The sequence below is a fragment of the Oenanthe melanoleuca genome, chromosome 4A (assembly GCF_029582105.1).
Source record: "Oenanthe melanoleuca isolate GR-GAL-2019-014 chromosome 4A, OMel1.0, whole genome shotgun sequence".
In the NCBI taxonomy this organism is placed as follows: domain Eukaryota; kingdom Metazoa; phylum Chordata; class Aves; order Passeriformes; family Muscicapidae; genus Oenanthe; species Oenanthe melanoleuca.
This window is the reverse complement of record NC_079338.1, coordinates 8,272,366-8,292,808: the sequence shown is the minus strand read 5'-3', so window position 1 is coordinate 8,292,808 and position 20,443 is coordinate 8,272,366. Positions and strand designations below refer to the sequence as shown.

Below are 20,443 nucleotides of genomic sequence, written 5' to 3'. Positions count from 1 at the left end.
TGTATGATCTGTTATTTGTGAGCTCCCTTACTGAGGATCCTCACAGGGGGAGCAGTATTTGTGCCGTGTCACTTTAGGCATGTGCCTCACCTTCTGCTCTGACTTCCAGTGTTCTTCTTCACTGACTGCAGTAGAAATGCATTGTAGCTACCACTGTATGCTTGGCTATACTGCAGCTACAACAGGTTTGGGAGAAAAGGGGTTGCTTTGAACAAGTTTGCTTTTGTTACTTTCTTGTCAACTAAACAGATCCTAATCAAGTTGTGCTGGTGTCAGCTATGGAAAATACCGTTCACATGATGGTACCCAGGATGAAGCTATTAAAAAATAGCAGTTCAGAAAAACTGTCTGAATATTGAACAGGGCTTATGAGCCCCTAAGTGCTTTGTGGGGCTTGGGACCTGAGAACCTATTGAATAAAGTATTGCTGGTGTCTGAGTTCTTAATAAGCTTGGGATGGGACAGGCATCTTTTTCTGCTAAAAGAAAAGCAGAAGAGCTCCTACTGCATGATTCATATTTATAGTTTTTGGTTTTAGGTCCAAAAGGTGAGCCTGGCCAGACTATTACAGAACCAGGAGTTCCAGGTCCCCCTGGTCCTCCAGGAAGAGATGGTGATCCAGGTCTTCCAGGTATAGCAGCAGCTAGGTACCCAGGGAATTCCAAGAGCTTTTTATTCTGATTCTGGATAACTATGTTGATGTTCTTCTTTCTACAGGAGATCCTGGTCAGCCAGGTCAGCGTGGTTTACCTGGCATCCCAGGTGCAAAGGGAGAGCCAGGTATTCCTGGCATTGGACTTCCAGGTCCACCAGGCCCAAAGGGTATGTTTACTGCCCTGTTTCCATATTGTACTGGCTGAAAGAGGTGACATAAAGGATTGTGTCTCTTCACTTTTTGCTAATGAGTTGATTTCTGTCTCTAGAATCCTTTAAAAAATGTTTGTCCTAAAGCTATACATCTTTATAACAGTTTCAGAAATACCAGGAGAAAAAACTTCTGAGCTCTTATTACTCTGTTCACTGTCCTGCTCCTTCTCAGTAGCTTACATTCTTCAGTACCAACAACACACAAGTGGGTAACATTTGGGAAATGAGCTTGAATCAATAAATGGTCTCCAAATGCTGCCTCAGGATGTTAATGTTTCTGATGTGAACTGCTTGTGATTTTTGTAAAAGCTCATGGCATAGGGAGTGCCCCCTCTGAGAGTCCCAGAGACCCTTTGTGGCAAAGGCTGAATTCTCAGAAATTCTCTGAGCTGAATGGGTACCCCTTCAAGTATGCTTGGGCTAGCACAGAAGCTCTTCATAGGCTTTAGGCATGTCTGGAGGAGTTGTTCTAATGCTCTCTGGTGTCCTTTCTGCTGCCCTAATCTTCACGTTGTTTGTAGGTTTCCCAGGGACTCCAGGCCTGCCTGGAGCTCCAGGAACTCCAGGTCGCCCTGGTCTGGATGGACCTCCTGGACCACCAGGTTTCCCAGGACAGAAGGTCTGTGTTTGTGTTTGCTATAAAACTTCCCTTTGAGGTTTTTCTGTGTCACTGGGAAGATGGTGAGGAGGATTTCACCTCTTGTTCTCAGCTTTTGATGGTGGGGAAGTAAAATATTTTACTTGACAATTTGAGTGAGGGTAGTAAAATAGAAATAGAGCTCTAAGATGGTGGCCATTTTTAATTTGTTACTTTCAACATTTTAGGAGAGGCTAAATGTAGAAAATTCCCTTTCAATATTTTTTTTTTTTATTTATTTGTTATAGGGAGACCGTGGATTTGGAGTTCCAGGACCACCTGGGCCCCCAGGACCCCCAGGCATAAAAGGAGTTCAAGGACCTAAAGGTGATCCTGGCTTCCCAGGAAATCCTGGTCTCCCAGGCCGGGCAGGCTTTGATGGAACCCCAGGGCCCAAAGGTATCAAGAACTCTCCCCTGTGTTGTCCCTACTGAACTTTTTAAAACGTAGCTGTGCTGGGAGGCATATGGCAATCGAATACAAGCAGTGCTGACTTTAGAGCCATTACTTCAAAATCAGTTTTTCCAAATCAGACACACCTGTGTAAATGGAAGACTGTGGTCTCAAAAGGCAGCTAAGGGAATAAATCCCAATCTGTGGGTCAGTACTTGAAGGTCTGTATTCTAAAGACATATAATGTTTATATGGGGTAAAACTTTATCAGTAGAATAATTGTAATTTAGATGCATTGTGCTTCCACATGCACAGAGTTAGCAATTCATTTACCCCTGCTCTTGACCATGGTCTGTACATGCCTGGTTTGCTGGATAGCATCTTTTGAGTTTGATGCAGATGATGGTGCAATATATGTGTTTGTAGCCTAGAACCATAATCTTCATGCAGTCTGTGTTGAGTGAGGACACATGTCTGGCTTTGAGAAATAGCCTCTGGAGTGTGTTTTTTTTCTCTGTTAGGTCAATGTTTGTTTGCATGCAAGGATGAGATTTCAAGTACAATGTGCAGAGGCTCTGCTCTAAAAGCAAATGTCTCTGAAATGAGTTCAGTATCTGACTAAACAAGAGTGTTCTTTTAGGTGACCCTGGACCAAGTGGACCACCAGGACTTCCAGGTCCACCAGGCGTCCCTGGCATTGGTGGTCAAGGCCCTCCTGGATCTCCAGGACCTCCAGGTCCTGTTGGGCCCCCAGGTAAAACTTACACGAATGGTTCCCATAGGTTATTTCTGGCTTATACAAGCAGGTACATAGGATGCTGAAGGTCCAACTTGACAGATAGACAATGATAATTAAGTACATATCTCTGAAGGGAGTTTGGTTGTCTTTTGTCTAAAAGGACTGGTGATTAAGATCTTGTTCCATCTCTGCACAGAAGGGTACATATGCATGTACATCATTCTATTCATCAAGTTTGTCCAGGGAAATTTCTTTTCCTTTCATTCAGTGAATGGGTTTGCTTTGCACCAACTCTTGATGTTGCAAATACATGGCAGTGACGACAGTGAGAACACTCTGTAGTCTTCAGCATCCTTTGCACTGAAACCCTTCCAAACCCAGTTCCAGTCTTAAATTAAATATTTAATTCTGCCATGCCTGTAGAATTGTGTGTGTTGCATGTCTGTGAGCTACACTATTTGAATGTGTTTGTGGTGTCAGCACTGGGCTTGGCATTGTTTGCAACACATGCTGGCAAAGTCTAAGCTCTAAGGCTATGGATCATGGATTGGTTGTTCATATTCAGATTTTTATGACCTGTGAGCTGAGACTCAGCAAAGTGCTGAACTTGAAGGTAGGCAAGCACTTGAGTAAATAGACCCATGGAGCTTGAATCCTGCTCGCAAGCATAGTGTGGGTCATGTTTAAATCTGAGTGGGGCAAAAAATGTGGTCAGGGCATCAGCAAACCTGGAATGTTCTCAGTGTTGGGAGCTAGGGACAAAAGGGGCAGCAGTGGGTCCTGTGCCTGGCTTGCTGGGCTGACTGTAGGGTCCTGAGCTGCACTGGGAGCTAAATTGAAACAGAAAGGCATCACAGGCCTAGTTTTGGGGTGAGGGAGGGATGTATTAGTGTGGGTTTGAATGTTTAATGTAATGCATGGTCTGTAACATCTCCTGTGGTACTAGCCAGAGTTTGATTTCATGTGATCACCAATTTATTCTACAAAATGCCAATGTTGACAACTGCACAATGATTACTAGGGTTGATGGATTTGAAATGCTTCTATTTTCCCTCTTCAAGTCTGTACCAACTAATCAGTGTGGCTATTAACAGCATGGGACTCAGAAATCTGGTGCATGCTGGAAGGTCCTGCTTGAGAAATCCTTATTTCACTTGGCACTGCCTTACATTCCCTTCTCCCATCCCTTGTGTGTTTCACTAGGCTGTTTTGATTCTGTTCCTTTATGCAGTATTAGGGTAAAGTTTCTAGGACCCTGTTTTTCAGGTAATTTGGAAAATTCTTAGAAGTCCCTGTTCAGAATTTGCTTTCTCTGCACCACCATTTACTCAAATAGTTGGCAATAACTCAACATTTTTCCTTTTTTGAATGTGTGACAAATTACTTTTGAATGTACTGTGTTGTCTATATTGTTTTAATTATAATGTGGTTGCATTTTTGAGACCAGAAATTAGTTTGAACTTAATTTCTATTTGAAAAAATATCTTTACTATTCTAAGTATGGAGTTTGTTCTATTTATTATGTTCTCTTTTTTTTCCTCCTTGCTGATAGAAAGCCCTTGAACACAGAGCATGTATATCCCCTGATCATCATCCAGTATTGGTTTTTTTCTCTGCAAAATAGCCACTCCAGGCACATGACACCATGGTTTAAAGCAGTGATAAGCTGCTGTCAGAGGGGAACATGCTTCGAATTATGTAAATAGAAGTCTATAGCTAATGCCATCAAGAAAATTCAATTATTTTCAACGTGCAAAGAACACATGATGACATCACTCCTAAACTTGTTCCTGCAGCTGAGAGTGGGTCACCATTACAGAGTTGGAATACTGCTACCTTGGAGTTATTTATGAGGTTTTGGCATGGTGGTGTCACTTATTTCAGATTATGCAGGGCATGCAACATGCAATATACACTTACATAATAGAACTAAAAGAATGTGGGAAAATATTGGAAGGGTTTTTTTGTGTAATAAGGAAGGAACATCTTTTGAAAATTCCTATTTGGAGGGATTTAATAGAATGTGGGGCCAATCAATGAGAAGCTGATTGACAGGATGTACTCTGGAGTTAAGAAGGGGTCCAAGCTTTTGTAGGAAACATACCAGGAAAAGCTTGTTCCTGACTTCTGTAGAAAATGCTAGACAAGGAGAAAGGGGGAAAATTATTTTTAAAATGTACCATCAATATTTGAAAATATGTCAGTGTTTGGGGTTTCTGCATACACTGGCGGCTGCACTTTGAAAAAGATCTCCAAGTCTCCTTGCAGTCTGGTTTCTCTTAGCTGTGCTAGCATTGAATTCTTTGTATTTAGATCTGTTTTCAGTAACTTTAGATAGATTTTTTTTTTTGGTCTTTGTTCTAATCCATATGTGCTTTATTTTGTTTCCTAACTTAATGACTATTACAACTGCTTATTGCTCCCTGTCTCAACTTCCTGATGAGCTCTAACTCGTTGGCTTTTGAACCTCAGGTCCCCCAGGTACTGTGGTTTGTTTATCAAAGCCTATTCTTAACTTGAGATTTATGAAATCTCCTTTTCGGTCAGCTACATTTCCAATGTAAGCATCTTCACTGATGCTATGCACTAGGGAAACGAGCCGCCTGCTTGCTTCAGCAGTGCCTCGAGCTCAGGGTCATTGGCATTGAACAATCTTAAGCATATTTTGACAATTATTATTTTTCATTCAGGGAAATACAATGCAGTGAAGAATTTTGCTGACCTTCAAAAATATTCAGCTAATGTTATCTTAGAATGTAGGAAAATTGAGTAATTCATGGAAATATGTGAATACAAATTACAAATATAAAATACAAACTACTCTAATAAATTTGGCTTTTTCTTTTAATAATCAGACTTAATATGTGGATAAAAAGAGTTGTTTTCCTTTTGGATTTTATTTGAATTGCATTTTCTGCACCTTAGTAAAATTTTAGTCATGTTTCTCTTCAGGAGAATATGGCCTTCTAACATTTAGAAGTCATTGAAAAATAAATGGTTTTAGAAGAATTGCAGGGTTTTCATCAGTGGATTGCGACTAGAACTGTTCCTGTGGTACTATACCCAGGCACACAGATCACAGCTTTGTCTGATCTTTTGCTAAAAGGTTGTGTCTTAACAACATTGTCTAGGGTTGCAAGGCATTCCAGGGGAGAAAGGGGATCCAGGTCCTCCAGGCTTCGATATTCCTGGTCCTCCAGGTGACCAAGGAGCTCCAGGATATCCAGGACCCCCTGGACTACCAGGGCCTCAGGGCTCACCTGGGCCACCTGGCAGGGATGGAATACCTGGACTTCCAGGTAAGTTCATGTATTATACCTGTGGAGAAAGACCAAACTGCAGTTACAGGTGGTAAGTTCTTTATGCTTGGCCATGCCAATTTAATGCAATTAGGTGTTTATCCTACCTATTTAAAGTTGGATATATGTAACCATTACATCTCATATTTTAAAAAAACACATTGTAACAGAATTTGTTGCATCAAAATCCCCATTACCAATATTTCATACATTATTCTTTTTCATAACTTTCAGACATGACTTTGATCATCATTGTTATGTTACTTCTCTAATTTATTTTGTGATTTTTTTCTAGTCACTGCTATAATTAAGAACAAAATGTTTAAAGAAAATAATGATATATGCTATTTAGTTTTAAGTATTAATTTCCTTATTCTAAGTGTTAGACTATTCAGTTAAGCTAGTCTGTTTTGCCCTTTCAAATACAAATATTAAAAATGAATTTTGATAATTTCTTGAATAGAGGGAGCAATACAAAAGATTCTAGAAGTAGTGTATACTTAATTGTCTTCTTGCCTTTCAACAAATTCAGGTTTGTTCCAACTACTATTTATGTTTCAAACCAGGTAACTAAACCTCTTGAAGACATAAACATGCTTTCTACCATAGCAGAGCAGTGCAAATTTTCTTCCTAGGACCTAATTGGAAAATTTCCACAACTTTCAAGTGTCATTTTTATTTCATTTTAATTTGTACAATAAATGAATGCTTGTAATTCCCTTAAAACAGTCATATGCTGGTTAATAAATACAATAGAGATCCAGGGAAGCAAATTTAAGGTACCTGATAGGTTTTGAGTTTCTGTTCAGAATGACAATGTGGTTTAATGCTTTTAGGTGCCAAAGGTGAGATGGGCATCATGGGAGATCCTGGTCCTCCAGGGCCCCCAGGAACTCCTGGAAGAAATGGTCTGCCTGGCTTGAAAGGTAATGTTTGTTTTCTTCACCCCTGAAAGGGACACAGAATGGTGTTTTCCCTGTCCTGTGTTGAAAGAGGTTTTGTAATACTAACATCTAGGTTTTAATTTCTGGGACCTGCCTAAGTTGTTGTCTTGTGACAGTGCTGATGTTAAGAATTGCTTTGCATTTTTAAGCCATAGCATCCAATCACTATTTAGTTGATATCATTAATTGTTAGCTATTTTAGAAACATTTCCTTTGGGTTGATGGCATTGAAATAGGGCAGTATTTTGAAATGTGTTTTGAAGTCTGCTTAAAACAGCAGAAGATAATCAGTAGGTTAGTGTTATGGAGTCATCAAGAATTATCTATATAGGTATCACAAAGAGTCTCTTCTTTCTGCATTTTCCCAAATCTCTTGTTGGAGACAAAGTTTGAAAGAGTTTGGTAGAAGAAAACTCGATTCGTCTCTCCAGACCAGGAGGCTTTGAATCCAAAGCTGCTATAGCTGTTGTGACCCTTTGGTGCTGGTGGCACAGCGTGGTGGGGCACTTGGAGCTCTTGAAGTGGCTCAGACAGGCACAGCTGCTTCCTCTGCTGTCCAGAGCTGACAGACTACCCTGTGCACTCCATTCACTCTGCTTTTTTCCAGGGCTAAAGATGCTGTGGAGCACCTTCCATAAACTGCCTGATCATTTGATGAATTCCAACTCCGTGAATAAATCATGGAAAGCCTATGTAAGAAAAAGCATAACAAATACATTAGCGTACCTTAAGGTTGTGTTTTTTCCTTTTGTTGGCTCTACTTACTGTAGGTAATAGTGGATTACCTGGTCCCCCAGGGCCTCCTGGACCAGTGGGGCAGAAAGGCATCAAAGGTGAAGCAGGTCTGCCAGGTCCACCTGGAACACTTGATCCCAAACAGCTGGGAGCAAAAGGAGAAAAAGGCGAGCCGGGTGTTCCAGGTAAAGAATTTTGCATGTGGATATGGGGAGGTGGTTTGTTCTCTACACATAGTGGTAAGCTGTGGCTGAATCCATTACTGTTCATTCACTCTTACAGAAAAAAACTTAACTTGGAATATAAATGTAGTTTAACACTCTTGTATTTAGGCTTTTTTTAAAGGGATTTTGGGGCTACGTTCCTTTTTATGGTTTGCAATGTCCTTGCTCATTACTATTACTACAGTTACTATTATTACTGTTCCTATTATTACTGTTACTAGTATTACTATTGTTACTATTATTTGGTACATGGCAGTTTTGTAATAGCACTAAGGAGCTCTCAGCAGGATTACAATTCAGTCTTCTAGGGATGAGAAGCACCTAAGCATGGTGAGGGAGTTTTCATAGTTGCTGTGCTGGCTGCATTCCTGCTGTCTCAAAGGCCTTTGGGTCTTTGCCATGTAGGATGAAATTGCTTAGGTCATCTGCTCATGCACCACCTCTATATTCCCCCTTTGGATGTCTCTTTGTACCACTTGTGAGCTAAATGTCATCTCTGTGTGTGTTTCTGCTTGAGAAGTTGGCAGCCTGGAAGTCTTTCTCAAGTCTGAGTTCTCTCATTCCTGCTGGCTTCCCCCTTCTCCCCACCAAGGGCTCTCCTTTGAACTCTAATTTAGTCTTGAGAAGAGTAAAAAATATTCCACCCTAGAGAGAACCAGAATGCTTTTCCCTAATGTTGTCCCAGCCATTTTTGTGCTAATTTACCTATTGTATTAATATCTTGCAAGCCTAGATAGGATCCTAAGACACTATTTTACTTTGTCTGTGGAAGGCAGGTTTAAGTATGTCAGCAGAGCAACACAAAGTTCTTATGTGATAACAATCACATAGAATTTGTAAAAATCTGCTAAAACACCTACATTAAATTTATAATTTATTAGTCTCAAAGTGATTGTGGTGCAGCAGTGTAATTTAACTTGTAGATAAATAATCTAGGTGAATGCAAACGTTAGAATGGAGTCTTCTCATCCAGAAGACAGTCCTTTGAATGAAGTATATTGGCATTAGTAATGAGGTTGCTTTTCTCTCTACTTACTTATATTTTTCCTGTTCTGTAGTAATTTTAAATTTTCCAGAACAAATATTTTGTGTTCTGTGATACTTTGATAAACTAAGAGGAACTATATTTACTGAAAAAAAATTCCTGTTTGGTTTTTTATTCATCCATAGCTACATCTGATCTCTTAAGGTAAAAGAAAACATACAGTAGTAGTGATAGTAATAATAATAAAATGTGTCTTTTTCCCTTGAGGTATTCCTGGTTTATCAGGCCAGAAAGGTTATCAAGGTCTCCCGGGTGACCCAGGCCCACAAGGACTTAGTGGCCCACCAGGTGTGCCAGGATTGCCAGGTCAGTAACAAGGCCTCAGCTGGATAGTTTTGATGAACAAAGATTTGCATATGTTTTTATCACATGGAGTTGGGATGTTAGTGAGCTTATATCTAAAGTAACCTTAGGGATTTGTGCTTAAAACTGCAGCACAGTTTTGAGACATTTAAAGTCATTATCCAAACACATGCTTGTTGGAGCCCTTTCCTTCAAACAGACCCAAGAGCAGATTTAAACTGATCCCGTTAAAGATTAAGGTGTCTTTTAGGATGACTGGAAAAGTACTTGCTGCTTGAACAAGCAAGATGACTGCAGAATCTGCCAATAGGACTTTCATTTCATATGTTTATTTCATATATTGCTAAGCATTATATTTTGAAAGTGGCCTAATGGATGTATTGCAAAAGCTGTCTGGATGTCAAATATTTGCTTTAAAGAACTGCAAGGAACAAGAAAACTAATTCTGTTTCGCTACAGCTAATTCTGTTTCTGTACAGCTATAACAATTTATCTGAAATCTTGAGTCCTTGCTTGCAGTGTCTAATCTAGGCCTTGCTGTAAATATTTTGTTGGACTTGGGGAATATTGTTAACCGTCCAGGACTCAGAGTAGTTTGGGCATTTTAGGTTGTATTTAATTCTGTATAATAGAAGCTGCTAAACACTTGTTGAACATAAGAAAGAGATAATGTGTTTGTTCTGCAGTGGAACTTGTGAGAGACCATATCACACCAGTACAGAATCCTTTCAGATGGTGACTAAATCCTGGACTGAGATTTGACCTATTTCATTAAACTAATCTTCAAAATAAATAAGCAGTGGCCCTGATCAAATCTTGGCTTGCAACAAACTTACTATAAATAAGTCTGGAAAAGCAAGAAGGAGCAGTATGAGGCCTAAAACAACTCCAAATTCATTGCTTGTAATCAGATGATAAGCATATTCATATGAGACTACATGGTATCAGAAACCTGTAATTACTACCATTAATTAACTCAATCACACATTTCCTAGGCGTCAAGGGAGACATGGGGCTTCCTGGGCAGCCAGGACCAACAGGACCTCCAGGATTAAAAGGAGCTATGGGAGAGATGGGCCTTCCAGGTCAGTTTCTGTGCTTGAATTTTACTTCATTTGGGCCAGCGTTCTCCTTTTATGTACTCTAAATATGACTTTGCTTGTGTCCAGTATGTAATAATAGCAATAAAGATGAGGATTGCATAAAGCCCTACATACGTAATTGAGATTTTTAGGTAATTGTTTTAGTTTGGTTTTAAAAGTAAAAAACATTAGGTATTCAAGGCTAGCCAGTCAAACTGTTAGGCCTTTCTAGCTTGGTTGCTGTACTTTGAATGATTTCTGTAAATTACTGCAGAAATTTTATTTATATTTTTTTTAAATTTAATTTTATATTTTGGACAGGTCCCCCCGGGCTTAAAGGTAACCAAGGAATAGCAGGACGTCCAGGGCAGCCTGGGCCTGCGGGATTTCCTGGACTGAAAGGGCAGAAAGGTGACCCTGGTCTTTCAAGCACTGGTATTCCTGGTCCCCCTGGACCAAAGGTACCTTAACAAAATTCTTCAGTTGAAAACTCCATGAGGAAATTAAATTTTGAGTTGATTTTTTCCCCCCTACTATTACTTAATTTATACTATGTATAACTGTAAATATGTATATAAATATATTAGTAACAAGCAGGATTGACTTTTCAGGTGAGATCAAAATTTCTCATTTTAAAGGTAAAAATATTTATATATAACTTAATCAGGTTAAAGGAAAAGATTGTTTACCAGGCTATTCAAGCTGGGTTTACTTAGTGGCCTGTGATACTTTCATAGTTCCTAGGGATTTATACAATTAATATCATTGTCCCCTGTCTAATTATGTAGTTAATTCCTAAAAAAATTAAGATTTGCATTTAAGAACAAATTACTAATAATATAGCATGGTTACTGCTGTTTAAAATTTTAAAGCTGCACTGGTTTATTTTTTACTCTGCATTATCATGGGGTAAAAATCTCTGATCCTGTTGGAAGAAAGGAAGATGCTTTTTTTCTTTAACATAGGCCAGTTCTGAGGAAAACTATGATACTGTACACAAATTATAGGGGAAAACTGTTGAAGTCTTTACTATTGCTGCTTTTGCTTAATTTTGTGTTGAGATGATTCACATTAACTGGATATGAAGAAAGGTGTACACAATATACTTGTGACCTTGATGTGATGGTAGAATGGGGAGCATACAATAAGGTCCTTCCTATCTTAAAAAGTCTGGGTTCTTATTTCTGCTTAATGTTTTCTAGGGAGATCTTGGCTTGCCTGGATACCCAGGTAGTCCAGGCTCTAAAGGTGTAGCTGGAAATCCTGGTTTGCCTGGATTTCCAGGCAGTCCAGGTGCAAAAGGAGAACCAGGCCTTCCTGGATTCCCAGGTAATTCTTATTGGATTGTTTTTCATTTCCCCTCTTGCTAATATGGGTACAAACAGCTAAACACTGTACAGTGTTAACTAAACAGTTACAGTGAGTAACTGAGGGAGACTCCAGAGACTCCAGCTTCTCAGAGCTTCTGGCAATCTTCTAGTGCTTCTAAGCTTTGTGCTGTTGGAATTATCACTGCAAGAGCGTAGGAACGTATCTGTTATGAGTGCCTTTTGAAATTATCTGGCTCTGAGGGGATGGAGCAGCTCTGTTAGTTAATACTCTCCATAGCACTCACTCTAACCCCCTAACACACAAATACTGGGGTAAAAAAAAAAGTATCCATATTTTTTCTTCATGAATCAATAAAAAGTGTCATCCTGGAAAATTTAGCACTTTTTTCATAGCATTTATTGTCCAAAAAATGTGTTAAAAAGAGAAATCTCTGAAATATAATTAAATTAGATTTTGCACTTTGTTCTTTAAAAAAATATTAATAGAGGTTGTTAACAGGTGTATGTCAGTTTTTCATTCAAAATTTAAAGAAGCAAAGTTTTCACCTCTGCTGCATTTACAGCACTAAAGTCTGTTTTACAAATATGCTTGAGCTGCTTTGATGTAGAAAATTAGGGAATTTACAACTGTGGTCATGACAGCAGGAAGCTTAGAAGAAAACAAAACCTGACCATGAACCTGACAGTTTCAAACCTCTCATGTCATGCCTAAAAGACTGAACAGCCGCAACATGTATTGCGACACTGCTTTGATCAGGCTCAGATGCTATTCAGAACAGATGCTGCAACAGATCAGGTGTTTTTCCTACTTTGCACTCAGCTCATGCTGTAGGGGTGAGAATCTAGTGTAAACTCTTAAGACCATTTTTATTAAGTTCCTTTTTCAGGAAGGGAAAAGAGGATTGGGGATTTTGGATTCAATCCCAATTCATAATGCTTTCAATTTGTTGTCAAGCAGAAACAGTGTCTCTAAAATAGTAACTTTCTAGCAGACTTCCAGAGTTGCTGTGTCCTTGGCCATGAGCACTCAACAGTTAAGAGGAGGCTTGAGGGTAGTAGTAAGGGCAGCTGTACCAGTATGTTTTGTTATTGTACATTTTTTGCTTTATAATTCATCTCCTTGACCAGGTGTAAGTCTCAAAAAGGAGCATAAATACAGTATGTTGATAGAATTAGCTCATTTGTTACTCAGGGCATCTCAGATTGTAGCATTTCAAGATCAGCTGAAAAGTCAGTTTTGTTCATTATTTGATTGAAATGCCTGTACTTTACAGGAACGCCAGGAATTCCAGGACCAAAAGGAATTGAAGGCCCTCCAGGTAATCCTGGCCTGCCTGGACCACCTGGGCCAGTAGGTGAGCATGGACAGTGCAGCAGAGATCAGCTGTGAAAAACATAACACTTCCTTTCTTATCTTTCTAGCATCATGGAAATGCATGCACTTAATTAACTGAAATTAAACAGTAAAGAAAGAAATTTTAACTTTCTTTTGAGGACTTGTATTTGCTGTCAATTAACTAATTATTGAAACAAGAAGGTAAGTTTCTGTGCTTACCAGCTTTATGCTAAGTATCACAGTGGTCTAACCTGTTTTTAAAGGAGCAAAATCCTGATTTATTCTAAAGGAAAGCATTATATTTTTAGCAAACAGTGCTTTCTTGAAAATTCACAGGCCTAAAAGCCTTTTCAAAATTGTCAGAGGAGATAGAGAGAAAGGTTTAATTTTTAGAATATACCCCTGTAAATCTTTTCTATCATTACCACACTTTTAGATTCAGATTCAGATGGTGGTGAAGGGGATGTTGGTTTTCTTTACTGCAGTTTAGGCAAGACTGTGCTAATGTGTTCTGTCCCTGTTTTAGGTGATATTGGTCGTCCTGGCCCTCCTGGTCCTTCAGGGGAAAAGGGACAACCTGGTCGAGATGGTATCCCTGGACCAGCGGGTCAGAAGGGTGAACCAGGTTAGGTGTCCTTCCTGTTTCTTTCCTTCTCTTCACTCTGCATTGACATATCCTGCTTGCTTGATTCTTCCTTTCCTATAACTGCCCTTGCACCTTTAAAGCTGCTCCTGTGGTTTGTGGCTGCTGGGTGGCTCACAAAGGGTGCTGGCAAGCTACTAGGGAAGCACAGGACAAGAATTCACTCAGCTCTCCTGGATTTTATTACCTGGCTTTGACACCAGCCCCTGTTCCTGTATTCCTGTAGCTGTATTGCTTCAGCTCAGTTACACAGTGGATAAACAGCATAATCCCTGCTCTAAAGATAGATCTTCAAACAAAAATGCTAACATAGTAACTCCCAAAATTTGAAAGAACATGCATTATAAGAACATGCATTCAGTAGCAAAACCACCGACTTTGGGGAAGCCTAGTGAGTGAATGAGAATCCAAGTAATCTCAAGCAATCGCTTATTTAGATGAACTCCACTTTCATTGTTCTAAGCCTCATGTTTCTGTTCCTGAAGACCTGAAAGCTAAATACTCATTTTTCTCTAAATCTATCTTTTTTTCAGGTCTACCAGGTTTTGGGCGTCCAGGACCCCCAGGACTCCCAGGATTGTCAGGTAAAGCTTTTCTATTGCCCTTTATTAAAAAGGGTCAATGTAAAATATATTTACACACCAAACACAAGAAGGGTGTGTTGTATTTTCTGTAACAAATGAATGCTGTAGCTACAAGTAATTTTTTTTTTCCTCAGCAGACTGTTTTAAATTAACCACAGCAATAAAGACATTTTATTATTGACTACTGTATTTTGTAAATTAGAAATCATGGAGCCAGAATAAATGCACACAGAGCAAAAGCCTACTGCATTGTGTGGAACTTCGCTGATTTCTGTCAGTAAATAAAGCATTCATACAACAGATGACAAATGAAGCTGTTTTGAAAGTATAGGTACTTGATACATTGCTCTTCTTCTTCATTGCATTAAAACTGCTAAGTTCTCCATGCTTATTTGAAAATTTTGCAAGTATGTCTTAATTTTCAGCAATATCTCAAAAAAGGATGAAGTCTTAATATTGACAGGTTTCTTCACAGAAAGCCTTATTTGTAGGCTTACAGTCTCCAAGGATGTTTACGGATTGCAGTATCGTTGACTTCTTGACATGTTATAAGCTATACCACATTCTCCTGCAAGAATTATTAGCCCTCACTCTTTTCTGAATGTTAGACAATTCTACGCTGAGTCACTCTGCAAATAAGGGGAGTTCTGGCCAGACTTGTGCCTTCTGCAAGAGAGACAAGTGTCTTGGCAAGTTGGCTTTTGGGCTTTATATAAATTTGTAACAGTATTTACAAACATAACATTTTGCAGGGCAAAAAGGAGAATTGGGGTTACCTGGCCCACCGGGACCCCCTGGACTTCCAGGAGTGAAGGGAGAACCAGGTTTCCAGGGATTTCCTGGACTGCAGGGTCCACCAGGTCCACCAGGAATACCAGGACCACCTCTGGAAGGACCTAAAGGTAGCCCTGGCCCACCAGGTGTTCCAGGAAGGCCAGGTAAGAGCATGATCCATACCTGTGAACATCTGCCAGTACTTTGATATTTTGCTGGTAGGTCATCAGCCTTTAAATTGGCTCAGTTTATTTGGATGGATAAAGTCAAGCCTCATGGTGTAGGTGTGTGGGCAACCAGAGTATTTTGTTGCCAAAAAACCCCAGTATCTATAAATAAACTAGCCTCAGTTTCTCTAAATTTCTGATGCCTGGCAGCAAAAAATCAAAGGTGTTCCCACACAGGAGGTTTTCCGCATGCTGCCTCAATAATCACTCACAAGCACGATACGACCTTTGAACACCTGAGACCTTTGCAGTGTTGTTACACGATCAGCAAACGTCACCACACACAAAAAAACAGAAGTAACAAACCCCATCAATCTAAGAGTCATGAAAATCAAATTCCCACTAGCATCCCAGCATGATCAGATTGGATACTGCTCATCTCCAGGCCATGTAACATAAGTCATTGCTCGATTGTGTCATGTGGTTGCCATGGACTCTTTGCTCCATCATGCTGTGTTCATCTTTCCATTCCATGTTTGCATTTTATTCCTGCACCAACTAATTCGGGGAATGAGAAAACTCTACACTGAGTTAACATTGCTGAGCAACTACCTGGCCTGAATTAGAAACTGATTTCTATTTTGTGTTATAGAATGTTTATTTGCATTTAGATACTCCTCTTGAAAAAATCTAATTTAAATGAACCTGCCACAGGTCCAGCTCACGCTTATTGCTGGATCTTTAATCCGGAAGTACTTTGCTGCATCTAAGATTCATTTCACATAACAGGCTTGATATTCTCTCTAAAAGAGACTGCTTTCAAACCAAGCCATTAGTTGATGACAGGGGTTTTTCCTTTGCATATTAATAGTGAAGTAATATTTTTATTTATTGCCCTCAAATTATTCTTTTATCTGAAGACTTTTTCTGAGGAAAGTTAGTTTTGAATTAGTACATTTGTAAAATAACTCCAACACAGATATTGTTGGGTTTTGGGTATCAAGGGAGAGTATAGCTTTGCAGTATACACTTGGAAAGATTTAAAGGTTCGCTTTTTCCTCATACTTGCTTCTGACACAAGAGGAGGCAGTGACACTGAGTAACATTTTTTTTAATCGAATTTTATCAAAATATTTTCCCTAGAGCTGGAATTGAGTCATATGTTATTATCAATGGCAATATGAGGTTTTTCTTTTGTAGAGTATGCTATGAATGCATATACCCTAACTGTGCATTTAAATAATTCGGTTTTAATCTATAACACCTTAGAACTGGGGCGGTGTTTGCCAGTATAATAAGGTTTTCTTTTAGTCCCAGTAAAAATACTTCCATTGTATTTCATCCTAAACCTGCTTTGTGTGTGACTGATGTGAAACAACCATCCTGTGGGTTAATAATCCCCAGCCAGTCACAATGTCTTCCTGGTTTCCTATTTGGTTAGTGGAATGAGGAGTGCATGCCTTCCTCTCTTTTCGGGGAGAAACTGGCTCCCTGCTGTGCCCCAGGGGCTCTAACCAGGCAGTGGAGCATCCCTGCAGCATGTTTGTAGCCCCAGTTTGCTTTTGACTTTCTGTTAATTCTTCTATATATAGAGTACTATAGCAATTAAAATTTTGGCCCAGGACAGTGATTGGTCCATAATACCATAGGCTTTCATTTTTAAAAGTTTCTTAAGAGGATATCTCGAAACTTTAAAGGCTTTGAAAGTAAACCAGGCTAAGCAACCTCTGAGGTATAATAAAAGTACCGAGATTCTCTGCTCTGCTGTAGCATTGGGGTTTTATGGAGCTGCTCATCCTGTTCACACTTCCTTGTCTAAATCAAGTGTTTACTGATTCTGATCAGCTGGGAAGGTGGAGCAATGGTGGGACTCATTTTATGTAGGTTTATGAGCAGGGGAAACAACCAGTGAGGTTCTGCTCAGCCATGTTCTCTCTCTTTTTCTTTCTTTCTCTTATTTCCATTTTTGTTGCATGCAATGTATAAAGTGAAGCATTTGTTTTGCTCAGTTATGTGTGAACTAATGTGGATAAACCAAACTATTATTGCAGTTCTGGTACAATCAGCACTCCAGCCTTTTGTTTCTGATGATAACAGTCTATTGTTGGAATGCTGATTTTGTAACATTTCAACATAAAACAGTTACTCATAAAAGCAGCTGTGTGGCGGTCAAATTACGCCTTCGAGGGGCAGAAATAAAACCAGAAGCTCTATGCATGTACTGTTTGTTGTTGACTTCTGGGTATATTCTAAGATTAGTAAAAGAGATTAAGTCAAACATGATGTAGCTGTCTGACTTCAGTTGGGTTACCCTTAAAATAAGCATTGATAGATTTATTAATTCATTATAAAATCAAGCCAACTTCTATGGCAACAGAACAGTGCTGTTACTCCACATGTCTATTTTCCTTGCTATGAATAATAATAGTTTGGTGTTTTGCATACTATACGTAAAAGAATATTGAGCTAAATCTAGAAAGAAAGGTTTAGTTGAATATGTTAGTTTGTTGGTATTTCTAACAATTTTGATATTTTTCCCCTTGTTCTAATGATGACTGGTGAATTCTGACCCCCTACTCCCAGGTCCCTCAGGTTAGCCCTGTAACTCCAAAATAATAACTTTGCATGAAAATGAATGTATTACTTTTGTAGTGTCTAAATGTAGATATGCAGAGTCATGTTTCAGACATACCTTTTAATTTGTGGGGGGAAAAAAATGCTCACAGTTGGCTTTCAGCCGTCTCTTCCATGTTGTTGTGGGACTGACATTGGAAGGACACAGTTGCTTTGCCCGTGGTGAAAGACCATGTGGGTCTAAATTTGCAAAGCTTTTATAAAGAGTCCCCAGCTGTGAAAGTTGTTTTAGCTTTTTTTCCCTCAGTGCAGTTGGAAAAAATATATTCTGATTTTCAGCTTTTCTTAAAAAAAACACATTGCACTGTGCTCCCATGCCTTGCTCTGCATAATTGTGTGTTGCAGCTTGGGCAAGTGACAGTAGTAATTTTTGTACATTTTGTAGCACCTGCTACTGTTGATTTTGGATGCTCTCAAGTGACTTAAATAAACTAGATGCTTCTTTTATACCAACAGTATAAATTTTAGGAAATTTTATATAGACTAACAGCAATGTTTTAGATTCCGAACTTTTTAAGTTTTCGGTGCAGAGAAATCCTTATTTCCATTTTAACTTTGCCAGCCCATTTAGAAGAAATGAGGAAAGTCCTTCCTTCCACAAGTATTTAATGAAAATAAAGCTCACACCCATGTCCTCCCTGGCACTAGGTCAGTGGGACAGAATTAATGAGAATATAGTAATTTTCAGATGTTAATTTTAACTTTAGTGTATCAGCACAGAGCACAAACTGACACTTGGGAAGATCCTAACATTTGTGTCTAGACTGAAAATGACTTGGTATATCTATTTAATAATAATGATGTCTTTAGGTTTTGCTATGATGACTTTTGTGCAGCAAAGAAATTATATGAAAATTTAATAAAGGAATACATTTTAGTTTTCAGCCTGCTGTCCTAAGCACCACAAGGCAGCAAATGTGGTAGCCTCTGATGTTTGAATCCTATCTTTATGAAGCCATGTCAAAAAAAGGGAATGTGGCTTTACCTTTTAATTTAACTGTGGTCATCCAAGCAGTAACCACACTTTCAAAGACAGCTGCCATCATGGGGTGCTGAGAGGAACTGAGAAATTGCATCATGTTTTGTTCCATCACAATTCAGTGATGAATTCTATGATTTATAAATCATAGCAAAACTTAACTATCAGTGAAATATAGTTTATAAGTGCTTAACATTAACAATGAAATGTCCATGTCATTATTTTTAACAATGGTATTACAGTTACTATTTAAAATAATTTACCAAATATGTAAGGAATAGTGCTGTGAGATAAACCTGATATGTATTTATTGTAGTTTTTAGCTGCAAATTGCATGGTGATGTGTTGATATATTTAAATCATTTCATTGACATAAGCTATGCAAGTGGCACAGGAGCTAAAATAATATATTAACTTAGGAGCATTGTAGGGACAACTAGCTTATCTTTTGAGAGAGGACATTTAAATCCTTTTTCTAAGGATGTTATCACATGCCATTCTCCATATGACCTTGAGGAGGCAAATTAGCATATTGAAATATTTTTATCAAGACAAAGAAATGCCAACAATAAAGACAACTTTCTAAATTTGCAAGTTCTGCTGTATTTTTTGCCTACAGCATTTGCAGCCCTGTTGATTCATGTTAATCCTGCTTACAGTTTCAAAGAGGGCATAAGCCTACTTTTCAGTCTGGAATTGTGTTCACAGATCGTTGAGACTCATACCTGATTAGTGGTGATAAGTCCTTCTGTTAGTCACACTTCCCCCTGCCCAAAGCAGAATTTTGCTCAAGAGTAAGTTGTAATTCACAATGTACCTTATTTGCCAAGCTCTGGGCCCTGTGAAGCTGAATATTGTCAGTGAAATGGTTACATTGTCCAAACTCTGTTATGAGTAGGACTAACCAGTTATAGGCCTTAGCTGTAATGTAAAAGCAATAACACATTCTCTAGTGAAGCTTTATGTCTGCTGTTAAATGAAGTGTCAAATTTGTTTCAATAGAGCCTAGTGACCAGAATAACTTGTATCTGAAAATACCTATGTTTGCATATTCATGTGTGGTTTTATGCATGCATGTGGATTATACTGTAAATACAAAATATGCTGAATGAAATGGGTTGTTGTGTAGTGTATATGCTGTCATCTGTACTATTTCTAACTAGTAATCTTGTTTTGTACTGTGTGATGTCTGACCCTTCTAACATCGATCAATGGGCTTTGGTGAACTCTGATCCTTCCAGGGCCTCCAGGTTAGACTCTTAACTCGGGCAATTTGTTTTACTGCGTTGCACTTGATGTAAGAGAAACAGATGTTTTCCTGTAATTCTGTGATTGTCTTTTTAAGGGCTGTGATTAGTCTGCAGACCATATGGGTTTGGTTAGCATGCCCCAGATGGTAACCTGGTACAATTTTCCATGTGTACAGTACTAAACCAGTATGAAAGAGCAAAATGAATACAAAAAATCCTCGCATAATGGGATGTTTTCTGTAGCTGAAACAGCTACAGGATATGTGTGAAATCTGGTACAAAATTGCCATTGATTTAAAAAGGGAAGGAATTCTATACTCAGATTTGTATGCAGAAATATAAATCATCAAATTTATTCATTGGGTATAGACAATGGGGATGTCAAAGGAGTTGTTAAGTTATTCAAGGTTACAGGAGGACTGAAAATCCAGCTCACTGATAAATGTTGTTAGATTTGTACTACAGGAGAGAATGTCA

At 38.8% G+C, this 20,443-nt stretch overlaps 1 protein-coding gene across 1 annotated transcript in view; it reads left to right on the top strand.

Annotated features, from left to right (window-relative positions):
* Nucleotides 1–20,443, top strand: part of COL4A5 (collagen type IV alpha 5 chain) — an 88,915-nt gene that overhangs the window by 59,356 nt on the left and 9,116 nt on the right. The window contains exons 26-41 of the mRNA XM_056491630.1: nt 539–631; nt 718–822; nt 1,389–1,486; nt 1,753–1,903; nt 2,538–2,651; nt 5,768–5,935; nt 6,772–6,861; nt 7,650–7,799; nt 9,091–9,189; nt 10,182–10,271; nt 10,590–10,729; nt 11,471–11,597; nt 12,874–12,954; nt 13,462–13,560; nt 14,112–14,162; nt 14,915–15,100. Of these exons, the coding sequence (XP_056347605.1) occupies nt 539–631; nt 718–822; nt 1,389–1,486; nt 1,753–1,903; nt 2,538–2,651; nt 5,768–5,935; nt 6,772–6,861; nt 7,650–7,799; nt 9,091–9,189; nt 10,182–10,271; nt 10,590–10,729; nt 11,471–11,597; nt 12,874–12,954; nt 13,462–13,560; nt 14,112–14,162; nt 14,915–15,100 (1,842 nt within the window). The remainder of the gene's footprint in view (nt 1–538; nt 632–717; nt 823–1,388; nt 1,487–1,752; nt 1,904–2,537; nt 2,652–5,767; nt 5,936–6,771; nt 6,862–7,649; nt 7,800–9,090; nt 9,190–10,181; nt 10,272–10,589; nt 10,730–11,470; nt 11,598–12,873; nt 12,955–13,461; nt 13,561–14,111; nt 14,163–14,914; nt 15,101–20,443) is intronic.